Source organism: Nerophis lumbriciformis, linkage group LG07 (assembly GCF_033978685.3).
Source record: "Nerophis lumbriciformis linkage group LG07, RoL_Nlum_v2.1, whole genome shotgun sequence".
NCBI classification, from domain to species: domain Eukaryota; kingdom Metazoa; phylum Chordata; class Actinopteri; order Syngnathiformes; family Syngnathidae; genus Nerophis; species Nerophis lumbriciformis.
In genome coordinates this window covers 44,999,252-45,026,546 of record NC_084554.2, presented here as the reverse complement: position 1 = coordinate 45,026,546, position 27,295 = coordinate 44,999,252, and the positions used below count along the sequence as shown (strand labels likewise).

The window sequence follows — 27,295 nt, the reverse complement described above, 5'->3', positions numbered from 1 at the left end:
GGCAGGAAGAAAAGGCAAGAGGTCACCCCCCCTTACACCCCATTGACACACACACACACACACTGAGTGAGGAGTAATTGTTGTGCGATGTCAGTGTTCACTTCTTTTCTATTTTTGTAACTAACCAAATTCATGTCAACACTTTTCTTTCCTTTCTGAGAAACACAACGCCTTGCTGGGAACATGATGATGGAGGTCGTGATGGCCTGTGTGTGTGTGTGTGTGTGTGTGTGTGTGTGTGTGTGTGTGTGTGTGTGTGTGTGTGTGTGTGTGTGCGTGTTCGTGCGTGTGGGTTTGGTGTGTGTGTCATTCACAAATTTGGACCAGAATATTTTCCTGGTCATGTGACATGTTTGCATGTCCACTTGTTGCTAGGCAGAATTCATGTAGTACAATCACTACAATTTAAAAAAAAAAAAAAAAAAAAAGATAATTAGACTGGATAAATGCATGTACATTTGTTTGTATCTTTTGATGTATGTATCTACTGTGTGTGTATACTATGGTGTGCAATGTTGTGTACATGCATTCAAAAATCAACAGATTATTACAAACACACCTCCATAGATACTGGTCTGTTTTCGGGTCAAAACACCACATGGTTTGTAATCATACAAGTGTAAAAAGAAGTTAACCACTGTATGGACGAACTCCTACTCCATATTAACACGTACTTAACATTTTGCGTGGATATGTTCAAATATTGCCTAAATAAAGTAATCCTTTTTTTTTTACAGAAAGTCAACATTTTACCAAAAAAAAATTGTACTATAAGAATATGGGAATTTTTGTGTTTGTTTATTTATACAAGAAAATGTACTATTGCTAAAATCATGTGGAAATGTTTAAAAAAAAAAGTTGTACTTCACAAAAAAATTAAATATAAAAGTCATATACAGATGTTATAAGGAATATCCTATGCATATGTTATGTTTTATTTTGCAAAAGTTGTAGTAATACATGGTGAGACACTTGTCCAATAGTAAGCTCACTTTCGCTTAATAATTCATTTATTTTCACATAAAAAAACAATGTATGAAAAAAATTTTACTTTTGCAAGAATAAAGTTGAAAAATGTTTACATGGTAATACTGCAATAATGAATTAATTTAGTTTTTTGAATTATTATTACATTTTTATTTTTAAGAATGGGGTGTGAAAATATGTTCAAACTTTTGCTATTGCAACAGTGAAGTAAAACTAAAATTAATATTTTCATTATTTATATTTTTTTAATCATACCATTGCAAAAATTGATAAGGAAATTGTTTTAAATAGCGTTACTCTGCAGAAATGAAGTAAATTACACATTTTTTTTTATTTTTTTTTTACAATTGCTAGAATGAAATTTAAAAAAAACGTTTTAATTGCTCTTTGCAAAAATGAAGTAAACTACATATTTAAAAAAAAAAATTGTACTACTGCAAGAATTAAGTAAAATATATAAAAAATGTAATATCAAATAAATACATACTCTACCATTTAATAAAATACAATTGGGTGGGAGGGGAGTTTTACCCAGAAAAGTGATTATATTACAAAAATAAAGCCAACCTTTTAACAAACTTTGTTTGTATTACCGGTGCTCAAAGTATGAAAAAGACTGATTGTTGTACTAAGCAGCCAGGACTCCTGTTGTAATATGTGTTGTTTCCTGTTCTATGGCTATCATCACAAGTGTATTTTTTCCTTAAAAACACACACACACACACACACACACACACACACACACACACACACACACACACACACACACACACACACACACACACACACACACACACTCACAAAAACAAAATAAAAGTTTGAGATTTGAGTATTTTTCCTTTTTTCCTATCTTTTTTTCCAAAATTAAACTTTTAGCTGGTAATTATTAACTAGTGTCGTAATTGGTTCCAATGCGAAACCTTATCTTGTACACTTTGATCTGCTTTAGAGTAGTCATAGTACAACTTTTAAAACACATAGCTATCAGTAACGATTGCTACAATGTATATATATGTATGTATATAAATAGGTACCCAAGTACATGATTCATAAAAACAGTTTTATATGTGAACATGCAATAAAGGCACATTTAACCCTTTTAGGCATGTGGACCACATTAGTCCAGATTAAAAACTGTGTTGCTATTAATCTTCAGGGTCTGTGGAGAAATTTAATGTGTATTCATTTTATTTTCAGAAAGAAATCCAAGGTTTCAAAAACATGTATTGTTTTTATTGTTTTTTTGCTACATTGCTGTTTTTGCACGAGTAACAACATGATCCCCAAAAAAGGGAATAAGCGGTAGAAAATGGATGGATGGATGGATGTATTTTAAGTGAAATGTATTGGCTTGGTGTCGACTATCAGTATCGCCCCCATTCAAAATGGAGGCTGGCGAATCCAAGGCTAATTCGTGCGGTTTGTGTCGCTGTGAGTCCTGGCACATTTGGGGCAGTTTCAATACGTTTGTGTCATACATATATATCATACATATATATTTAATATTTCACGTAATATATTAAAGAAGGGGGGATCATTTTAGCAGTGGGGTATTTTAGTCCGTAGAGTGTGTGGGTGAGGAGGCAGAGCGGCGGGAGAGTGACGTAAATTTTAATCCATTTTAAAACGTTTTTTTTAAACACTGACTGATTTCTTCTTTTTCATCTAGCATTTTTTTTTTTATTACACATAAATACATAACATAATAGTTTACTTTCGCGCCTGTTTGTTTTGGCGACGATGTGTGACGTTTGTCGCCTTTTGATGACGTAGGACCCGGCTGAGTGCCGCCTGATCACAGCGGATACAATTGTAGCAATTACGTAAAAATAATCATCTAATTTAATATGAAAAAGGCCTCGGATTTTTAAAGAAAATAATTTCTCAAGAATAATTTACAATTTTTTTTAGAATGTTTACCCCCAGAAAACATTTATTGCTACTCTGTCTAGAAACAAATATCATATTTTTTTGGGGGGGGAAGTATAACGATAAAAAAAAAATTCTATTTGCCAAAAAAACTTTTTTTTTCTTTTAAAAAAAAAAAAAAAACTGTGGAGAAATTAATTGATTAAATATTTTTTAATTATTTTTTTTTAGATTTTTTTATCCCACAGAAAAATTCAACATTTATTTCAGAAAAAATTACTTTTTTTTTTATTTGTCCAAAAAATATAACAATTATTTATGTGCCAGAATTATTTTTTTTTTTAGAAACAACTTTCTCAAGAAATATTTACAAACGTAATGCTACTCTCTTTCGAAAAAAATATCAAAAGAATATTACAATAGTTTTTTATTAGAAAAAAACTACTTTTTTTCCAGAAAAGTATAACAATAAATGGTGGGGTTTTTTTTCTATTTGCCAAAAAAAAAGTTTTTTTTAAGTCAGGAAAAAAAAAAAAAATTTTAAGAAAACAATTTGTCAAAAAATTTTTTAGATGTTTTATTCAACAGAAAAATGTTACATGTATTGCTACTCTCTCGTCAGAAAACAATTAAAAATAATATAAATATAACAATTGTTGTTTTTATTTGCCAGAAAAAAAAAATCTAAATAATGCTTCAAATATTATTTTTTTTAAACATATTTGTCAGAAAAATTTAACAATTGTTTTGTTTGATTGTCAGAAAAATATAACAATAATACTTTATTTTTTGGAAAGAAATTGTCAGAAAAATATAACAAATTATCCTCAGCCAATTTTGTGTGTGTGTGTGTGTGTGTGTGTGTGAGAGAGAGAGCCATCCCTTGTATAAAGATGTTCTATGAGTAATATATTAATCTAATATTTAATAATTTTATACAGCTAACGTACATACGAACAAAAGACAATATTTGACGTTACGTCAATTACGTAAAAAATAATCATCTAATTTAATATGAAAGAGGCCTCGGTATGATTTGGGGGATGAAAAAATCGTGATTAACCTGCGGTGTAAGCATAACCTTAAGTGTGCTGTCATTGTTATGAGCGATCGTACAACAAAATAGAGATACAAATTTAAAAAAAATTGAATTTACAACCCCCTGGTGCTGTTTTGTACTGTTTTTGTACTGTTTTATACTTACTTTGATTATTATTTCTCAACTGTTTGTAAATGTTGAAATTCATAAATAAAGGTTTATAAAATAAAAAATAGAGATGAATCGTACGGACAGATGCAGTAGTACTCTGACGCGCCACAAAGAGGCGGGGCGTACGCGAGCTGGCAGGTGTTGGTTGTTACCGTTTTTCTGCAACAAAACACAAATACCGGAAGTGCAAACTCCCCACGCAGCTGTGATTTTTTTAAAGTAAAGTAACAATTTTCCCTGGAGAAGAATAGACATATACACATAAAGGTAAGACAAATATGGTTTTATCGAACAAATAAAGGGTGTAAAGAAGTATTTGTAAACAACATTTCTAACTAAAGTGAATCATTATTTTTCCTCTCAAAAAATCCTAAATGAGCAACTTCAATGAATTCCAGCCCAATATGTCCGTAAAAGTTTGGTTAATTTACATAAAGCCAGTATTATCAGACCGGTCTTGTAACGACGACCTCAGTGATATAAGTATCATTTTCCTGTGACAAATACTAAGAAAGTTATGGGTTTTTCAAACCGGTGAAAATGTACTAACTTCCGGTCAACTTCTTAATACTAAGACAATATGGCTCCATATTTCAGATGTGACCTTTTTTTGGTAAACATGTCATAACTTTAATATTTACCACATTTTTAAAAGAGTGGTATCTTTGGAAAGCTTGCTTAACAAATGAAGAAGAAAATAGGTTTCATTATGGAATAATGATGTTAATTATTTTTAATCAATTAATTCCAAAGTACTACATGAAACAATCGGAAAGTATAAGGATAAAAAAAATCATCATAATTTGAAAATGACAATGAATGTTATTATTAAGATGACATTTGAATACAGAATTACATGAAATCCTTCTTGTGTTTCACTGTAATTTGTACACACACACACACACACACACACACACACACACATATATATATATATATATATATATATATATATATATATATATATATATATATATATATATATATATATATATATAAAAGACATGCACCTGGGGATAGGTTGATTGGCAACACTAAATTGGCCCTAGTGTGTGAATGTGAGTGTGAATGTTGTCTATCTGTGTTGGCCCTGCGATGAGGTGGCGACTTGTCCAGGGTGTACCCCGCCTTCCGCCCGATTGTAGCTGAGATAGGCTCCAGCAACCCCAAGGGAATAAGCGGTAGAAAATGGATGGATGGATATATATATACCGTATATATATATATGGTACTCCGGCTTCCTCCCACCTCCAAAAACATGCACCTGGGGATAAGTTGATTGGCAATACTAAATTGGCCCTAGTGTGTGAATGTGAGTGTGAATGTTGTCTGTCTATCTGTGTTGGCCCGTCTGAATGCAGCTGAGATAGGCTCCAGCACCCTCCGCGACCCCAAAAGGGACAAGCGGTAGAAAATGGATGAATGGATATATAAGGTCAAGGCTAGCGTGGTCCCCGTGGTAGTGGGGGCGCTCGGAGCAGTAACCCCCAAACTGGGAGAGTGGCTCCAACAGATCCCAGGAACCACATCTGAAGTCTCAGTCCAGAAGAGCGCAGTCCTAGGAACAGCTAAGATACTGCACAGAACCCTCAAACTCCCAGGCCTCTGGTAGAGGACCCGAGCTTGAGGATGACACAGATACCACCCTACCGGGGTGAGAAGGAGATATATATATATATATATATATATATATATATATATATATATATATATATATATATATATATATATATATATATATATATATATATATATATATATATATGTGTGTGTGTATATATATATATATATATATATATGTGTGTGTATATATATATATATATATATATATGTGTGTGTATATATATATATATATATATATATATATATATATATATGTGTATATATATATATATATATATATGTATATATATATATATATACATATATATATATATGTTTTTATATATATATATATATATATATATATATATATATATATATATATATATATATATGTGTGTGTATATATATATATATATATATATATATATATATATATATATGTGTATATATATATATATATATATATATGTATATATATATATATATATATACATATATATATATATGTTTTTATATATATATATATATATATATATATATAAGTAGCTTATCGACTACGGTGTCGGCACGGACTATAAAGGCGGACCTGCGCAATTTTTCAGGATTTATGCAGATCCCAAATACAGATCAGCAGGTACCAGAAGGTAAGAAAATTAGCTTTTGCATAATATTGCGCAACAAAACGGCAGATAATGTCTTACCTTATACACACACCATAATAATACTTGTATGTTTAATGCGCTGACAATCCATCAAGCAGTGCGGCTTCATAGCTTACCAAAGTCCTACTAAAACATTTTGATAGATTTTTGAGTGCTGTGTGTAATGTTCTATATTTTCAGTGGAACATATAAAATGTTAGTGTTGTTTACTGGAGTCATATTGCCATCATAGTGCAGTCTACACGTATCTCTTATGTTTGACTGCCATCTACTGGTCACACTTATCATTACACCAAAATGTACCAAATAAAATTGCTTCAAGGTCGGTAAGCAAAACCAGAATTAACCCATACATTAGGCACACCGAGTTATAAGGCACACTGTCGAGTTTGGGGCGGTATAGCTCGGTTGGTACAGTGGCCGTGCCAGCAACTTGAGGGTTCCAGGTTCGATCTCCGCTTCTGCCATCCTAGTCACTGCCGTTGTGTTCTTGGGCAAGACACTTTACCCACCTGCTCCAAGTGCCACCCACACTGGTTTAAAAATGTAACTTAGATAATGGGTTTCACAATGTAAAGCGCTTTGAGTCACTAGAGAAAAGCGCTATATAAATATAATTCACTTCACTTTTGAGGGGAAAAAAGGATTTTAAGTAGGGATGTCCGATAATGGCTTTTTGCCGATATTCTGATATTGTCCAACTCTTTAATTACCGATACCGATATCAACCGATACTGATATATACAGTCGTGGAATTAGCACATTATTATGCCTAATTTGGACAACCAGGTATGGTGAAGATAAGGTCCTTTTTTTAAAAATTAATGAAATAAAATAAGATAAATACATTTAAAACATTTTCTTGAATAAAAAAGATGGTAAAACAATATAAAAACCGTTACATAGAAACTAGTAATTAATGAAAATGAGTAAAATTAACTGTTAAAGGTTAGTACTATTAGTGGACCAGCAGCACGCACAATCATGTGTGCTTACGGACTGTATCCCTTGCAGACTGTATTGATATATATTGATATATAATGTAGGAACCAGAATATTAATAACAGAAAGAAACAACCCTTTTGTGTGAATGAGTGTAAATGGGGGAGGGAGGTTTTTTGGGTTGGTGCACTAATTGTAAGTGTATCTTGTGTTGTTTATGTTGATTTAATAAATAATATCGGTAGGCCGTTATTATCGGACATCTCTAATTTTAAGTGTGCCTTATAGTCCGTAAAAAATCGGTACTTAATACGCACCAGCTGTTTGACTGTAAGGTCCATCTTAGTTGTAGTTTTTTTAAACAAATTTGGAGATGCTAAAATTGCTTATCAGTAGCATGTCAATAGCAAAACCATTGTATATTAGCATCAAGCTAGCGCAAAAGTGGATCCTTACTTTACTTATTTTGGAGCGTTTTTTTTTAGTTAATTGCTTTCGTCAAGTGCCAAAGTGTAAAGAGTCAGCAACAGAGCGTGACGTCACGTGCAACCCGTGTACTGAAACATGGCACTGTTGTATAATACGTGAATCTGGCAGGATTGGTCGGTGCCAAAATAGTACTGGTCGGGAACCAATCCGGGGGTCTAAAAATAAATACCCAAGCACAGGGGTGTCAAACTCAAATACAGAGTGGGCCAAAATTTAAAACTGAACAAAGCCGTGGGCCAAGGTTGAACAAATTAACCTTTTTGATAGGGACCCAAACAAGTTTTACATTGAATATTGAACAAGCAAGGCTTATATAACTTTATAGTGACATGCAAAATCGAGTTTCAAATAATAATAATAATAATAAAAAAATATCAATGGCATATCAAATACAATTTAAATAAACATTTAATGCCTCTTTTCTATTTGCAGCCTTCTGAGGTAAATATCAACATTAACTTTTTCCACAGGCTAATAAATTAGAAAATAAAATAACAATGAATAAACCAACCATTCAGGACTTTAAACGGCTCAGTTTGCAACACACTGATCTAATCTGATGTGCCCAAGCCAGATACCTGCCATCTTTTTTTGGATGCTAGTTCATTAATGTCGGGGCTCAGGCTTTGAGCTGAGGCATCCCTCATTATCGAACAAAGTTGTTCATCAGTCATTATATCTCGTCCACCCGGACCACAGTCTTGGGGGCGTGCTTTAAAGGCACAGCGTTTATCGTCCTCCACGAACTGTCATCACGTCTGCTTTTCATCCATTCCACGGCCCGATCACAATATATGTGCGACTTCAGCATGCACACACACGTAAATGTACTTGGCCAACAGCGATACAGGTTACACTGACGGTGCCCGTATAAATAACTTTAACACTGTTAGAAATATGCGCCACACTGTGAATCCACACCAAACAAGAATGAAAAACACATTTCGGGAGAACATCCGCACCGTAACACAACATAAACACAACAGAACAAATACCCAGAATCCCATGCCGCCCTAACTCTTCCGTGCTGCAATATACACCCCCGCTACCACCAAACCCCACCCCCCTCCGTGCGTCGGTTGAGGTGGGCGGGGTTGGGGGGGCAGGTTTTGGTGGTAGCGGGGGTGTATATTGTAACAGTGTTAAAGTTATTTATACAAGCACCGTCAGTGTAACCTGTATCGCTGTTGGCCAAGTATGCTTTGCATTCATGTGTGTGTGCGTGCTGAAGTCGCACATATTATGTGACTGGGCCAGCATTCGCTGGACTAAATGAAAAGCGGACGGGATGATATTTGGGAGGGGCACTGAATTTTGAGAGTCTCCCGGGAGGGTTGGCAAGTATGAGAATTAGCGGTGAATGCGGTGTTACCGCGGCACCGCCGCTGAATATAATCGGCGGGCCAGCTCTAGTGTTAATTTGATATCGCCTCAAGGGCCAAGTGAAATTACACGGCGGGCCAAATCTGGCCCGCGGGCCAGAGTTTGACACCCATGCCCAAGCAGATTAGATGTGTTCTCCTGGCTAGCATTAGCTTCATAAAGCATTCCATCACTAACATGGCTAGTTAAAAATATCCACAGTACATTCATATAGGTGTTTCTAACGCCATATTGTAGTATTAGTGAGAGAGTGTACACATGTCAGCTGTGCTGTAGCAAAGAATGTGAGGAAGTGGAAGTACATCCTTCATGTATGGACAATAAGACAATTATCATTGTGTACATTACAACAATGTGATGCTACTAATTGAACAATTTATGATGACCACATCAAACAACCCACGCTGAGCATGTGAGCGTGCACACACACACACACACACACACACACACACTAAATGTGACTTATGTCAACACAGCTGAGTCTCCTCCTCCTCGTCTTCTTCCTCCTCCAAGGTGTGCGGGCCCGTCGTCGTCCTCCCTGTGGAGTCCTGTGACGGAGCAGAGTGTTCCCGCCACATCCACACACAACCACATCCTGAGTGTGGCGCTCAGACAGGAAGTGCTTGAGGGGAAGAACAAGGTGTGTACACACACACACACACACACACGATGACATGATGTAGTGCTTCTTGTAGCGGAACAACGCTGAACGTGTCCTCCATCAGACGGTCGGGGTTCTGACGGTGGGCCGGGCTCTGGTGTCGGGGGTGTATCGTTGTGTCGCCTCCAACTCTGCAGGTGTGGACCACCTGGACGTCTACTTCTACATCTCAGGTGAAGATGGTCAACCATTCCATCTTAAAGAATCGTTCCTCAAGAGATTTGTTTTTTGCTGATTTTAAACAATGAATGAGTGTGGGGCTGCAGCGATCCGTTATTTTTAGTAATCCAGTAATCTATCCATTTTTTTTGTAATCAGTAATATATACATTTTTGTGTAATAAGTAATCTATTCATTATTTTAGTAATAGATCATTGTTTTAATAATTCAGGAATCTATTCATTATTTTAGAATTTAGAATTCTAGTAATCCAGTAATATATTATTATTTTAGTAATCCAATAATATATCATTCTTTTAGTAATCCAATAATATATCATTCTTTTAGTAATCCAATAATGTTATTATTTTAATAATCCAATTATATATCATTATTTTAGCAATCCAATAATATATTATTATTTTAGTAATGCAATAATATATTATTATTTTAACAATCCAGTAATCTATTCATTTATTAGTAATCAATCATTTATTTAGTATTTTAGTAATCAGTAATCTATCCATGGGCAGCACGGTGGATGAGGGGTTAGTGCATCTGCCTCACAATACGAAGGTCCTGAGTAGTCTTGGGTTCAATCCCGGGCTCGGGATCTTTCTGTGTGGAGTTTGCATGTTCTCCCTGTGACTGCGTGGGTTCCCTCCGGGTACTCCGGCTTCCTCCCACCTCCAAAGACATGCACCTGGGGATAGGTTGATTGGAAACACTAAATTGGCCCTAGTGTGTGAATGTGAGTGTGAATGTTGTCTGTCTATCTGTGTTGGCCATGCGATGAGGTGGCGACTTGTCCAGGGTGTACCCCGCCTTCCGCCCGATTGTAGCTGAGATAGGCTCCAGCGCCCCCCGCGACCCCAAAGGGAATAAGCGGTAGAAAATGGATGGATGGATATATATATATATATATATATATATATATATATATATATATATATATATATATATATATATATATATATATATATATATATATATATATATTAGGGCTGCAACTAACGATTAATTTTATAATCGATTAATCTTTCGATTATTACTTCGATTACCGTAATCGATTAATAATCGGATACAAGAGACAGCATACTGGCGTCATGTTCTTTCAACTTGCCAAATAAAACAAGGAAAATGTTACAAAAATGCACACTTTTGACACCCCTGCTATAGATAATAACAAATTAAATCGATAAATCTATGGATAAAAAGCAGAGCCCGGCGACGCATGCACGTTTATCACAACTCTCTCGCTCTCTCTGTCTCTCGCCCTCCCTCACGAATGCTGCTGCGCACACAACTTGTTGTGTTTTTAACCTTCTTAACCCTGAACGTACATTGAAAATACACGCAACCCTAACTCAAAATGCCGGACATTTGAGGCATTTAAGAAACACCGCCCGACAGCCCCGCAAAAGAGGACATGTCCGGTGAAAAGAGGACGTATGGTCAGGACCTAGCCCGGTCGCTGCGTGCATGCTATCACCGGACATGTCCTCTTTTTCTATCATGCTAGCAGCTAACGGACTACGATAGACTGACCATACATCCTCTTTTCACCGGACATGTCCTCTTTTGCGTAGCTGTCAGGGCGGAGTTTTTCAAATGCCTCAAATGTCCGGCATTTTGAGTATTGTTTACACAACGTGCAGTACGCTACTTAATATGTCCGTGTGGAAACTCGTTCGGCACACCTCCGCACCGAAACAAAACCCCCGTACCGAAACGGTTCGATACAAATACACGTACTGTTACACCCCTATTATTTTGATTATTGTTTCTCAGCTGTTTGTAAATGTCGCAGTTTATAAATAAAAGTAAAAATAAAAAAACGTAGCCTCCGCGCATGCGCATAGCATAGATCCAACGAATCGATGACTAAATTAATCGCCAACTATTTTTATAATCGATTTTTATAATCGATTTTAATCGATTTAATCGATTAGTTGTTGCAGCCCTAATATATATATATATATGTGTGTGTGTATATATATATATATATATATATATATATATATATATATATATATATATATATATATATATATATATATGTGTGTGTATATATATATGTAGTATCCACAATATTATCAGGAATAATGATAGAAACGTCAGTTTGTTAAAGCATTTATTACAACAAACTTTACCTTCTTTTACTTTTTACCTTTTATTTAATTTTTTTTACATTTTATATTCCTTATTTTATCTTTATTTACCTTCTATCTACCTTGTTTTTCCTTTTATTTTAATTCTTTTACATTTTATATTCCTTCTATTTATATTTTATGTATCGTCTTGTACCTTTTATTCACTTCGTATACCTTCTATAGTCCTTCTTTTACCTTTTTATATACCTTCTATTTACCGATTTTTACCTTTTATTTGCTGTTTACCTTCGATTTTATTTATTTTTTACTTGCTTTAACATACCTTCTATTTACTACCTTTACCTTTTATGTACCTTTTATAGTCCTTCTTTTGCCTTTTATTTACCTTGCATTTACTTAATTAAATTTTTTTTTAACTTATTTTAACTTTAATTTACTACGTTTATCCTCTTTAAATTGTTTTACCTTCTTTTACTTGCATTCAATTACCTTCTATTTACTACTTTTAGCTTCCATTTACCTTTTATTGACCTACTTTGACCTTTTAAGTCCTTTTACATTTTACACTCCTTTATGTATTATTTACCTTCTATCTGCCTTCTTTTTCATTTTAATTTACTTCTTTTACATTTTATATTCCTTCTATTTACCTTTTATTTACTTCTTTCACCTTCTATTTCCCTTTGTTTACCTTATATATACTTTCTAGTTGCCTTCTTTTTCCTTCTATAATCCTTCTTTTCCCTCTGATAGGTACTATGTTCACCTCTATTTACATTCTTTTTACTTTTTTTTACTACCTTTACCTTCCATTTACCATTTATTTACCGTCTATTTACCTTATTTTGCCATCATTACCTTATTTTGAACTAATTTTGCTTTCTTTCATGCGGTCCAGATCCTATAAATTTTTTCCAAGTTACACTAAAACGATCAATGGAAGCAACAGAACATACGTTGAAGCTTTTTTTCTAATGTCATTAATGGATTTGATGGATGCCTGGTTGCAGCCCTATATTAGTTTTTCCTGCATATTTGCTGACGTAAGATAAATAGGAGTTTTACACGAGCACGCTAGAATCTTCTATTGTGTGTGTGAGCAGTATGTTAGCACACAGTGCGCGCCCGTGGGTGTGTGTGTGTGTGTGTGTGTGTGTGTGTGCGTGTGTGTGTGTGTGTGTGTGAGAGCAGTTAAACAGGAACTCGGGGCTCTTATCGTTCCACTCCCCCTCCCTCCCCCTCGCCTCACCTCCCTTCTCCCCACACCCCCGCGCTGCGCATTTCCTTGGACTGGCAGGTCGGCTTTATTTCGGGAGGCCTTGGGGTGTTCGGGAAAGATAAACACTATCTGCCATCAGGAAACTCTCGAGCCGTTTCCACAGGAAGTTTCAAAGGTTGGAGTAAATAGAAAGCGTTTCCATGTCGTCCACAATGGCATCCATTTGTCATCAAAGGTGTTCCAAGATGGAGCGTTGTTGACTTTGTGTCATCTCGGCCCTCAGACGTCCCAGGAGGCTTCGGCGTGAGCCTCGGCGAGGAAGCCACAGAGGGCGGAGACGTGCGCCTTACCTGCCGCGCCAACAAGCACCTGTACGCCCCCCCGTCATGGCGCAGGCTCAGCCACGCCCACGACCCCAGCAGGGGCGTTGCCCTGCACGCTCAACTCACCACGGGGAAGTTCTCCCACTCGCTGCTGCTGTTGCTAAGCAACCTGAGCACCAGGGACTCCGGGGAGTACAGATGCTCGGCCCACCACCTGGTCACGGGACTCGAGACTCACCTGGTCAGGCAGGTGAAAGTCTCAGGTGAGTAACTTCTTGTTTCTCCTTCGCAGCATCAAGTGCTTAGTTTTGCTTTACAAATTTAAATCAATCATTCATGTTTAAATTAATAGAATTGCATTTGAAAGTCTTTATTATTTACTAAAAACAAGGGTTTTGCCCAGAAAAAGGACTCAAGTTGTATTTTGATATAAAAAAAACAGAACATATTGAATAACATTAGGATTATCATAAACTAAAGTACATACATGCAGTACATACCTGTTATTTATATATATATATATATATATATATATATATATATATATATATATATATATATATCATATTATATTATCATAAACTAAAGTACATACATGCAGTACATACCTGTTATTTATATATATATATATATATATATATATATATATATATATATATATATATATATATAGTTCATGATAACACATTTTTATATATATATATATATATATATATATATAAAATGTGTATCAATGGTATCAATCAATCAATCAATGTTTATTTATATAGCCCTAAATCACAAGTGTCTCAAAGGGCTGCACAAGCCACAACGACATCTTCGGTACAAAGCCCACATAAGGGCAAGGAAAAACTCACCCCAGTGGGACGTCGATGTGAATGACTATGAGAAACCTTGGAGAGGACCGCATATGTGGGTAACCCCCCGCTCCCCTCTAGGGGAGACCGAAAGCAATGGATGTCGAGTGGGTCTGACATAATATTGTGAGAGTCCAGTCCATAGTGGATCCAACATAATAGTAAGAGTCCAGTCCATAGTGGGGCCAGCAGGACACCATCCCGAGCGGAGACGGGTCAGCAGCGCAGAGATGTTCCCAGCCAATGCACAGGCAAGCGGTCCACCCCGGGTCCCGACTCTGGACTGCCAGCACTTCATCCATGGCCACCGGATGATTTATACATACATATAAGATACATGCATATGATACATTCATACACACTTAAGATACATGCATATTAATTATACATATATAAGATACATGCATATGATTTATACATATATACTGTATATAAGATACATGCCTATGATAGATACATACAGTACATACATACATACATAAGATGCATGCATATGATTCATACATACATATATAAGATTCATGCATATGATTCACACATGCATAAGATACATGCATATGATACATACATACATACATACCGGTATATAAGACACATGCATATGATTCATACATACATATATAAGATGCATGCATATGATTCACACATTCATAAGATACATGCATATGATACATACATACATAAGATGCATGCATATGATTCATACATACACACATAAGATACATGCATATGATGCATACATACATATATAAGATACATGCATATGATACATACATATATGAGACATGCATATGAATCATACATACATACATAAGATTCATGCATATGATTTATACATACATACATACATATGTGTATAAAACACCCTCAGTGTATGATCAATAACAAATGTTGGTTGTAGTAGGAAACCAGTCAAATGATCAAACGTACGTCAACAGAGTTCTGCCACTTGTTGCTAGGCAGACTTCACAGGGAATGATGGTAACTGCCCCATAGGCCAATGAATAAATTGTCTGTAACAGTCCACACCCACTGAGCATTGGGGACAGGAAGGTTCCAATTCTTTCAGAAGGGACATCCTTTCATTCCTGGAAATCAGTAGCCTTTTTTGGAAAATGATCAAGTATATTTGGGAATTTGGGCTACAGAAGAGTTTCTGTGGCGTCCAATAATTAGTCGCACCTTGAGGGGCAGGACCGCAGTTTTACTTGTGGACATCCTGGTGTCTTTGTGCACGTATGTGGCGCGCTCACATGCACACACAAACAAACAAACACTCTCACGGAGATGTGGCTGTTTGGGAATCGGGTCCCCTCGGCTTCCTGGGGCCCCACCCTGCCTTTGCTCAGCACCTCTTTCACGTGGGAATGAGCCGCGGCGTGGAGGAAGAGCACACAATGGCACTTCCCACAATGCCACATTTACGGGCCCTACATGGGCCGCAGGAACAATCAGCCAATCAGACACTGTCAGGCCCCGGCCCCCGCTCAGACAATCATCAATTGTTGTCCAGTAGGAAGATCGGGGAAACAACAATCAGTCGCCTCGCTTAAGTGACTTTGCTTCATGTCGCCTTACAATCAGGGTCCGCTTCCTCCGCTGGGACCCCCGCGAGGGAAGGACTCCACTCACGGGGTGACCACGCAGGGGAAAATAAAGAATACCTCAAGAAATCCTTGGAGAGTAAACACACAAAGAAGACGTATTTGTGTAAATATTAAAATGCTGTGATATGTTTACAACATCATCATTCAAAGCATCGACTTACTGCATTTCACAGGGATAGTAGGTATTGCCTCTACTGCCCCCTAGTGGACACAGTGTGATTGCAGGTTTGTGCTAGCTCCAAACACAAATGACACACAAGCGCCATAAAACTAACAGAATGGGCGAAATGCTGCAAATTCAAAATGCTGTCATCAAATAACCGCTACAGCATTTAAAACAAATGCAAAAGAAAAATGCTGCAAATGCCAAAACACACACACACACACACACACACACCTCAAAAACAAGTGACTGAGAGAAATGCTGCAAGTTCACTAAAGTTAACCAGGCAACCAAGGGTGCCAGACCTGAAGAATATAGTCTTTAAATGTCATATTTTAAAGTATTAAAAAGTAACTGACCTTTAGCAACAGGCTAACTTTATGCTAGCCTGGCTAACTGTTTGGGCCTAGTTGAAAATGAGCCAACTGTGCTGTCCTTCTTTAAAATACATTAACTTGACACCTGGAAGCCCGACTAACTTTCCAAAAACATGCTAACTTCCTACTAGCCTGGCTAACTCTTTGGTAGCATGGCTAATTCCATGGTCATTTTTCGGTTGCTTAGCTAACTTCCTGATAGTCTGGCTAATTTCTTGGTAAACCTGGCTAACTTCCTGGTAACCTGGCTAACTTTCTACTAACTTTGTGGTAGCCTCGCTAACGTCTTAGTAGCATGGCTAACTTTCTGTTAGCCTGTCGGGTAGCCTGGTTAACTTCCTGGTAGTCTGGCTAACTTACTGCTAACTACCCTGTAGCCTGGCTAACTTTTTGGTATTCTGGCTAATTTCCTGGTAAACCTTGCGTACTTCCTGGTAGCCTTGCTAACTTCTTGGTAGCCTGGCTAACTTCCTGGTAGCCTGGCTAACTTCTTGATCATCTGGCTAACTTCTTGTTAAACCTGGTTAACTTCCTGGTAACCTGGCTAACTTTCTGCTAACTTTGTGGTAGCCTCGCTAACGTCTTAGTAGCTTGGCTAACTTTCTGTTAGCCTGTCGGGTAGCCTGGTTAACTTCCTGGTAGTCTGGCTAACTTACTGCTAACTACCCTGTAACCTGGCTAACTTGTTGGTATTCTGGCTAATTTCTTGGTAAACCTTGCGTACTTCCTGGTAGCCTTGCTAACTTCTTGGTAGTCTGGCTAACTTCTTGGTAGCCTGGCTAACTTCTTGATCATCTGGCTAACTTCTTGTTAAACCTGGCTAACTTCCTGGTAACCTGGCTAACTTTCTACTAACTTCGTGGTAGCCTCGTTGACGTCTTAGTAGCTTGGCTAACTTTCTGTTAGCCTGTCTAACTTCTTGGTAGCCTGGCTAACTTTCTGCTAACTTTGTGGTAGCCTCGCTAACGTCTTAGTAGCTTGGCTAACTTTCTGTTAGCCTGTCGGGTAGCCTGGTTAACTTCCTGGTAGTCTGGCTAACTTACTGCTAACTACCCTGTAGCCTGGCTAACTTTTTGGTATTCTGGCTAATTTCCTGGTAAACCTTGCGTACTTCCTGGTAGCCTTGCTAACTTCTTGGTAGCCTGGCTAACTTCCTGATCGTCTGGCTAACTTCCTGGTAGCCTGGCTAACTTCTTGATCATCTGGCTAACTTGTTGTTAAACCTGGCTAACTTCCTGGTAACCTGGCTAACTTTCTACTAACTTTGTGGTAGCCTTGCTGACGTCTTGGTAGCTTGGCTAACTTTCTGTTAGCCTGTCTAACTTCTTGGTAGCCTGGCTAACTTACCGCTAACTACCCTGTAGCTTTGCTAACTATCGGGTAGCCTGGTTAACTTCCCGATCGTCTGGCTAACTTCCTGATCGTCTGGCTAACTTCCTGGTAGCTCTGCTAACTTCCTGGTAGCCTAGCTAACTTCCTGATCATCTGGCTAACTTCCTGGTAGCCCTGCTAACTTCCTGGTAGCCTAGCTAACTTCCTGATCATCTGGCTAACATCTTGGTAAACCTGGCTATCTTCCTGTTAGCCTAGCTCACTTTCTGTTAACTTCTTGGTAAATCTGGCTTTCTTCCTGGTAGCCTAGCTAACTTTTGGATAAACCTGTCTGACTTCCTAGTATCCTGGCTAATTTCCTAGCTGCCTGGCTAATGTCTTGGTAACCTGTCTAGCTTCTGTTTTTTTCGGGAAACTTGCAGCATTTCTGTCATGCAGTTGAGCTCATCAGGTGTACCATAATATTTTGATTGGTTTAAATGATTATTTTTCTACAAATAATGTTGATCTATGTGACATACAGTATCAGGTAGAACAATGACATTGTCTTCCATTAGATGGCAGCAGGTACATAACTAAGCTTGTCATAGATGTGTTCTTCTAATGTACAGGATCTTTGACTCGCATTGTTGAAGCTCATAGTTAATATGTTGGTGAGTGTTGAACAATATATATTACAGTATTTAATGATTATTATTATCCTGTCAGCCTTGGCGCCTCCAGTGTTGCTCCTGAATTTAACGGATTGCACCGTCAACGTCAGCAGCTCGGTGACCCTGCACTGCCCCACCGAGGGCGTCCCACACCCGACCGTCACATGGTACAAGAACCAAGGTGCTCTGCTGGCAGGATCAGGTAAAGATCCCAATCTTAATTGAAATCCTTTCTGAATCCGGTGTGTTCATGTGTGTCACCTGTCTTGTGCAGGGATTGTCGTGTCGCCAGAGGAAGGCTCCCTCCATATTGGCCGCATCACCGTGGAGGACCAGGGTCTGTACACCTGCCAGGCGACCAATGAGAAGGGAGCTGCAGAGAGCTCCGCCTACATTTGGGTCAATAGTAAGTCCTCATTCCAATGTAATCATTATTATTAGAGATGTCCAATATTGGCTTTTTAGCCGAAATCCTGATATTGTCCAACTCTTGATTACCGATTCCGATATCAACCGATACCGATATACACAGTCGTGGAATTAACACATTATTATGCCTAATTTTGTTGTGATGCCCCGCTGGATGCATTAAACAATGTAACAAGGTTTTCCAAAATAAATCAACTCAAGTTATGGAAAAAAATGCCAACATGGCACTGCCATATTTATTATTGAAGTCACAAAGTGCCTTTTTTTTTTTTTAACATGCCTCAAAACAGCAGCTTGGAATTTGGGACATGCTCTCCCTGAGAGAGCATGAAGAGGTTGAGGTGGGCGGGGTTGGGGGGGGTAGAGGGTAGCGGGGTGTGTATATTGTAGCGTCCCGGAAGACTTAGTGCTGCAAGGGGTTCTGGGTATTTGTTCTGTTGTGTTTATGTTGTGTTACGGTGCGGATGCTCTCCCGAAATGTGTTCATCATTCTTGTTTGGTGTGGGTTCACAGTGCGGTGCATATTTGTAACAGTGTTAAAGTTGTTTATACGGCCACCCTCAGTGTGACCTGTATGGCTGTTGACCAAGTATGCTTTGCATTCACTTGTGTGTGTGTGAAAAGCCGTACATATTATGTGACTGGGATCGGCACGCAAAGGCAGTGCCTTTTAAGGTTTATTGGCGCTCTGTACTTCTCCCTACGTTCGTGCACACAGCGGCGTTTTAAAAAGTCATAAATTTTACTTTTTGAAACTGATGCCGATACTTTCCGATATTACATTTTAAAGCATTTATCGGCCGATATCGGCAGTCCGATATTATCGGACATCTCTAATTATTATGCATGTTATAAATGCAGGAAAATATCCATACTTAAATACCATGCATTCACATACTAGCAATATTTGTTCTAGCTGTATCATTTTTAAAACTGTATGCTTTTGATGCCAAAGTATCGGTATTGGCGATACCAAGTTTTGGTTTGCTTGGTATCGTATTAGTAAGACAATTTGGGATATCACTACTGTAATATTCACTTTCTTATTCTTACACAATAATAATAATACAATAAAATCAAGAAACAGGAAATCAAGAGAATACAAAGAAAATACATACATCAATAATACAAATACTACTAAAAAAAGAAGAAAACGTTAATAGTATAAAAAAATTAAAGCTGTGAGTAGCGTTGGAACGGGCCCCCGCACCCCTGTGCATTTCTGGGTTGACGCGAGTTGGCGGACACACACGACAAATGCAGTCACGCCCTTCCCAATGCCCTGACCCACCACCAAAAATACAGGAATGCTAGCATGCTCACATTAGCATGTTTCAGGCACCAAGTTGTATGTCTCTGAGATGTACGGCTTCAAAATTGGCTAAAAACGTTGGCACGTATTAAGTATCAAGTTATCTGTCTCTGCGATATACAGCTGTAAAATTGACTAAAAAGTTTATAATAGCATGTTAATGTTAACATGCTAACAGCAGCGTGTGTCAAGTACCAAGTTATATGACTAAGGTGTAGGGATTAAAAATTGGCTAAAAACGTTAGCATGTGTTAAGTACCAAGTTATATGCCAATGAGGTGTACGGCTGTAAAATGAGTTAAAAAAATTTGCATGCTAACAGCCAGCATGTGTCAAGTACCAAGTTGTATGACTAAGGAGTACCGCTTCAAATTTGGTTCTAAAAGTTACCATGCGAATATTAGCATGCCAACAGTTAGCATATGTCAAGTATTAAGTTGTGTGACTTGATTGATTGATTGAAACTTTTATAAGTAGATTGCACAGTACAGTACATATTCCGTACAATTGACCACTAACTCGTAACACCCGAATACATTTTTCAACTTGTTTAAGTCGGGGTCCACGTTATTCAATTCATGGTACAAATATATACTATCATCATAATACAGTCATCACACAAGTTAATCATCAGAGTATATACATTGAATTATTTACATTATTTACAATCCGGGGTGTGGGATGAAGAGGGTTTGGTTGATGACAGCATACTTCAGTCATCAACAATTGCATCATCAGAGAAATGGGCATTGAAACAGTGTAGGTCTGACTTGGTAGAATATGTACAGCGAGCAGAGAACATAGTGAGTTCGAAAAGCATAAGAACAAGTATATACATTAGAAATACATTTGATTATTTACATTTGGTTATTTACAATCCGGGGAGGTGGGATGTGGAGGGGGTTGAAGTTGCCTGGAGGTGTTGTTTTTGTGCGGTTTTGAAGGAGAATAGAGATGCACTTTCTTTTACACCTGTTGGGAGTGCATTCCATATTGATGTTGATTGAGGTGTACGGCTGCAAAATTAGCTAAAAAAGTTAGCATTCTAATGATATAAAGCTAACAGCTAGCATGTGTCAAGTACCAAGTTATATGACGGAGGTGTACAGCTTCAAATTTGGCTAAACATGTTAGCATTTGCCAAGTACCAAGTGATATGCTACCTCTTAGCTGTACAGCTGTAAAATAGGCTTAAAAAAATTAGCATACTAACACCTAGCATGTGTCAAGTACCAAGTTATATGACTGACGTGTACGGCTTTAAAATTGGCTATAAAAGTTAGCATGTGTCAAGTATTAACTTTTTTAATTTTGAGGTGTACGGCTGCAAAATTAGCTAAAATTTTGGCATGCTTGCGGTGTTCGTGATGATACCTGAAACTGGTGGGAGGGGATAATTGTTTACTAATTTTAAAGGGGGTGCTCGAGAACCAATTTTCAAAATTCTGTGATTGACCGCCAAAATATAACATTTTGAGTACCGTATTTTTCGGACTACAAGTCTCAGTTTTTTTCATAGTTTGGTCGGGGGTGCGACTTATACTCAGGAGCGACTTATGTGTGAAATTATTAACACATTACCGTAAAATATCAAATAATATTATTTATCTCATTCACGTAAGAGACTAGACGTATAAGATTTCTTGAGAAAATGCGACTTATACTCCAGTGCGACTTATATATGTTTTTTTCCTTCTTTAATATGCATTTTCGGCCAGTGCGACTTATACTCCGGAGCGACTTATACTCCGGAGCGACTTATACTCCGAAAAATACGGTATATGACGGAGGTGTACAGCTTCAAATTTGGCTAAACATGTTAGCATTTGCCAAGTACCAAGTTATATGCTACCTCTTAGCTGTACAGTTGTAAAATAGGCTAAAAAAGTTAGCATACTAACACCTAGCATGTGTCAAGTACCAAGTTATATGACTGAGGTGTACGGCTTTAAAATTGGCTATAAAAGTTAACGTGTCAAGTATTAAGTTTTTTAATTTTGAGGTGTACGGCTGCAAAATTACCGTATTTTTCGGACTATAAGTCTCAGTTTTTTTCATAGTTTGGCCAGGGGTGCGACTTATACTCAGGAGCGACTTATGTGTGAAATTATTAACACATTACCGTAAAATATCAAATAATATTATTTATCTCATTCACGTAAGAGACTAGACGTATAAGATTTCATGGGATTTAGCGATTAGGAGTGACAGATTGTTTGGTAAACGTATAGGATGTTCTATATGTTATAGTTATTTGAATGACTCTTACCATAATATGTTACGTTAACATACCAGGCACCTTCTCAGTTGGTTATTTATGCCTCATATATCGTACACTTATTCAGCCTGTTGTTTACTATTCATTTATTTTAAATTGCCTTTCAAATGTCTATTCTTGGTGTTGGCTTTTATCAAATAAATTTCCCCCAAAAATGCGACTTATACTCCAGTGCGACTTATATATGTTTTTTTAGACTTAGACTTCCTTTTTATTGTCATTCAAATTTGAACTTTAAAGCACAGATAAGAACGAAATTTCGTTACATAAGCTCATGGTAGTGCAGTATAAAAAAGCAATAAGGTGCCTATATAAATAAATAAATATATATAAATAATATGTCAAATATATATATAAAATAAATAAATATATATAAATAAATAAATAGATTACTGTACAGATAAATATATTGCACTTTTTCACATGCGTCCTTCTTTATTATGCATTTTCGGTCGGTGCGACTTATACTCCGGAGTGACTTATACTCCGAAAAATACGGTAGCTAAAATTTTGGCATGCTTGCGGTTTTCGTGATGATGCCTGAAACTGGTGGGAGGGGATAATTGTTTACTAATTTTAAAGGGGGTGCTCTAAAGCCAATTTTCTAAGTTCTGTGATTGACCGCCAAAATATAACATTTTGAGTACTGATAATAATTTGGCCCTTGGGCGGCTCGGAACTTAATTAATTCATAGTAAAAGTGCTAGTCTGAAAAGAACAATAACTGTAATAAGAGTACTACTATTAGTGTTCCATTGTGTGCAGATGTATCTGAGGCGTCCTCCATGGAGATTCCCACTCTGGCCTGCACCTGTGTGGTGGCCACCTTGCTCTGGCTTCTCCTGACGCTGCTGATCCGAAAACTCCGACAGGTGTGACGACGAGAGCGACGACGTGTTTGCTCGTTAGCTAACGCGTGTATTTCTCTTGGCGCTCCGTGAAGCCCAAGCGCTCCCACAGCAAAGCAGGGTACCTGTCCATCATGGTGGACTCAGAAGGCGCTCCACTGGAGGAGCGGGGGCACAGGCTCCACTATGACCCCAAGCAGTGGGAGTTCCCCAGAGAACGCCTCAAATTAGGTAAATAAAAAAGATGCTTTGTTTCCTAAATGATTCCAAGAATGTAATCAGAGGATGTATTAAGATCACACAAGAGATATTGCAACTTTCTCATAGGTCTTATCAGGTCATCACTGGGAGGGACTGTCAATCAGTCTTCTTGTCTTTGTCTCACTAATGAAGCAGACTGTGGGCGTGTGCACGCTGTTTACTGACACTAATCAGTCCCGTCCACCATGTTGTCTTGTGTCCATGTCCCACCCAGGAAAGAATCTGGGCCGTGGAGCCTTCGGCAAAGTGGTGCAGGCATCTGCCTTTGGGATCGACGGCGCCTCCAGCTGCAGGACGGTGGCGGTGAAGATGCTCAAAGGTACAACAACAACAGGGTTTGCAGTAGTTTTGCAAGTATCGTCGGGGCTTCAGACATTTTTGTTTTTGTCTTTGTCCACCAGAGGGCGCCACAGTCAGCGAGCATGAAGCCTTGATGACTGAGCTGAAAATTCTTAACCACATTGGACAACATCTCAATGTTGTCAACCTGCTGGGAGCCTGCACCAAACCTGGAGGTCAGTGTCACTACAAACATGGACACTGTGGCCACTGGGAAGTAGGGTTGTTGGAATTGGAGTTAGGTTTGGGATTATCTCTGGGATATATATATATATATATATATAAAGTCCCATATATATGTGTGTATGTATGTATGTATATATATATGTATATATGTATGTGTATATATGTACAAACCCCGTTTCCATATGAGTTGGGAAATTGTGTTAGATGTAAATATAAACGGAATACAATGATTTGCAAATAATTTTCAACCCATATTCAGTTGAATATGCTACGAAGACAACATATTTGATGTTCAAACTGATAAACTTTTTTTTTTTGCAAATAATCATTAACTTTAGAATTTGATGCCAGCAACATGTGACAAAGAAGTTGGGAAAGGTGGCAATAAATACTGATAAAGTTGAGGAATGCTCATCAAACACTTATTTGGAACATCCCACAGGTGAACAGGCAAATTGGGAACAGGTGGGTGCCATGATTGGGTATAAAAGTAGATTCCATGAAATGCTCAGTCATTCACAAACACGGATGGGGCGAGGGTCACCACTTTGTCAACAAAAACGTGAGCAAATTGTTGAACAGTTTAAGAAAAACCTTTCTCAACCAGCTATTGCAAGGAATTTAGGGATTTCACCATCTACGGTCCGTAATATCATCAAAGGGTTCAGAGAATCTGGAGAAATCACTGCACGTAGGCAGCTAAGCCCGTGACCTTCGATCCCTCAGGCTGTACTGCATCAACAAGCGACATCAGTGTGTAAAGGATATCACCACATGGGCTCAGGAACACTTCAGAAACCCACTGTCATTAACTACAGTTGGTCGTTACATCTGTAAGTGCAAGTTAATACTCTCCTATGCAAGGCGAAAACCGTTAATCAACAACACCCAGAAACGCCGTCGGCTTCGCTGGGCCTGAGCTCATCTAAAATGGACCGATACAAAGTGGAAAAGTGTTCTGTGGTCTGACGAGTCCACATTTCAAATTGTTTTTGGAAACTGTGGACGTCGTGTCCTCCGGACCAAAGAGGAAAAGAACCATCCGGATTGTTATAGGCGCAAAGTTGAAAAGCCAGCATCTGTGATGGTATGGGGGTGTATTAGTGCCCAAGACATGGGTAACTTACACATCTGTGAAGGCGCCATTAATGCTGAAAGGTACATACAGGTTTTGGAGCCACATATGTTGCCATCCAAGCAACGTTACCATGGACGCCCCTGCTTATTTCAGCAAGACAATGCCAAGCCACGTGTTACATCAACGTGGCTTCATAGTAAAAGAGTGCGGGTACTAGACTGGCCTGCCTGTAGTCCAGACTTGTCTCCCATTGAAAATGTGTGGCGCATTATGAAGCCTAAAATACCACAACGGAGACCCCCGGACTGTTGAACAACTTAAGCTGTACATCAAGCAAGAATGGGAAATAATTCCACCTGAGAAGCTTAAAAAATGTGTCTCCTCAGTTCCCAAACGTTTACTGAGTGTTGTTAAAAGGAAAGGCCATGTAACACAGTGGTGAACATGCCCTTTACCAACTACTTTGGCACGTGTTGCAGCCATGAAATTCTAAGTTAATTATTATTTGCGAAAAATAAATAAAGTTTATGAGTTTGAACATCAAATATCTTGTCTTTGTAGTGCATTCAACTGAATATGGGTTGAAAAGGATTTGCAAATCATTGTATTCCGTTTATATTTACATCTAACACAATTTCCCAACTCATATGGAAACGATTTGGTCAACAATCTTGACCAAATCAACCCATCGATGGCAAGCTAAACTGTAAATACACGCGCACACACACACTAAAGACCATTTTGTGGTTCCAAAAAGTTTTAACCATCATGTTGCTACAGTCATAATAAAAAAAGTCAAATCCTTTTTACCTTGCTGTTGGCAAATGTTTGTGGCTTGTAACCGACAAGAGCAGAGAACTGCAGAGACACGAGGCGGAGAAGGGAGGAGGGGCAGTGTGTGTGGGTTCCCTCTTCTCTCTAAGTCTAAGTCCACAGCGATTCCCACCTTCTTTCCAGGCTGGTGGTTTGGCTGTTTTGAACCCATATTGAGTAACAAAATAGACAAAACCTGGTGACTGGCGAGAAAAGAAAGTGGCCACTGAGTAATGGACTAACAGGATATGACGCAGGCGGCTCCGCTTCTCCAAAATGGCTGCACAGGAAGGAATGAATGAAACGTTTGTACACAGAGACATATTTGTTGGCAAATAGAGAGGTTTGAAAATGGATGTTCCACTGTAAAGCATGTACAACTAGGGAGGGAACCATGACTTGTATTCATGATAAACCGCAGAAAAACTCCCCGCAGTTCGTATCTCCGTTTTTTTACATTTATATGATTGTAAAATGGTGATTAATAACTGCACTTTGATAAACTCATACTGCTTGTCACCGACCGATGAGAAGCAATTTCCCTGGCTAAAATGCTAACATGAATACCATCTTAACGATGGAAGAACATGTTGAACAGGAAGTAAACACGCTTAAACATGTTTTACATTCATCATTAAAAAATATGTCAAATTGTTCCATCTTTATGCAGAACAGTGGACTTGTCAACGTGATTCCAAGTATGTGTGTAACTCTTTCTGTATTTTAGGCCCGCTCATGATCATCGTGGAGTTCTGTCGCTATGGAAACCTCTCCAGCTTTCTGAAGAGCAAACGGGAGGTGTACGTGCACAACAGGGTGAGAGAGTGCGCTTCTGCAAACATGCTAGAAGAAGTGCCCGCTTGCACAACAATGATGACAAAGAAATGATAAACTAATTCACAGTGTAAAAGTCACTTCTGCAATCTTGTTTTTTTTTTAACGTTAAAGATCTTATCTGGTTCCCAAAGTCTCAGGTTTACTTCCCTAAAATGTCCTCTCACAAGTTGCTAAAGATCGAAAAATGTCCGTTTCTCATCGCCAACCGCAACGAGCCTAACTCGGAGGACATGGTTTTAACTTGTGCTGCTCCACTCCGTGTTAATACAACAATACAAATTAAGAAGTCATTCACTGTTTTT

The 27,295-nt window shown here is 38.0% G+C and overlaps 1 protein-coding gene across 1 annotated transcript in view; it reads left to right on the top strand.

The window, feature by feature from the left end:
• flt1 (fms related receptor tyrosine kinase 1) overlaps positions 1 to 27,295 on the top strand; it is a 109,143-nt gene that overhangs the window by 67,331 nt on the left and 14,517 nt on the right. The window contains exons 12-21 of the mRNA XM_072913525.1: positions 9,661 to 9,787; positions 9,873 to 9,981; positions 13,584 to 13,886; positions 18,668 to 18,814; positions 18,887 to 19,018; positions 23,397 to 23,503; positions 23,575 to 23,710; positions 23,955 to 24,059; positions 24,142 to 24,255; positions 26,884 to 26,972. Of these exons, the coding sequence (XP_072769626.1) occupies positions 9,661 to 9,787; positions 9,873 to 9,981; positions 13,584 to 13,886; positions 18,668 to 18,814; positions 18,887 to 19,018; positions 23,397 to 23,503; positions 23,575 to 23,710; positions 23,955 to 24,059; positions 24,142 to 24,255; positions 26,884 to 26,972 (1,369 nt within the window). The remainder of the gene's footprint in view (positions 1 to 9,660; positions 9,788 to 9,872; positions 9,982 to 13,583; positions 13,887 to 18,667; positions 18,815 to 18,886; positions 19,019 to 23,396; positions 23,504 to 23,574; positions 23,711 to 23,954; positions 24,060 to 24,141; positions 24,256 to 26,883; positions 26,973 to 27,295) is intronic.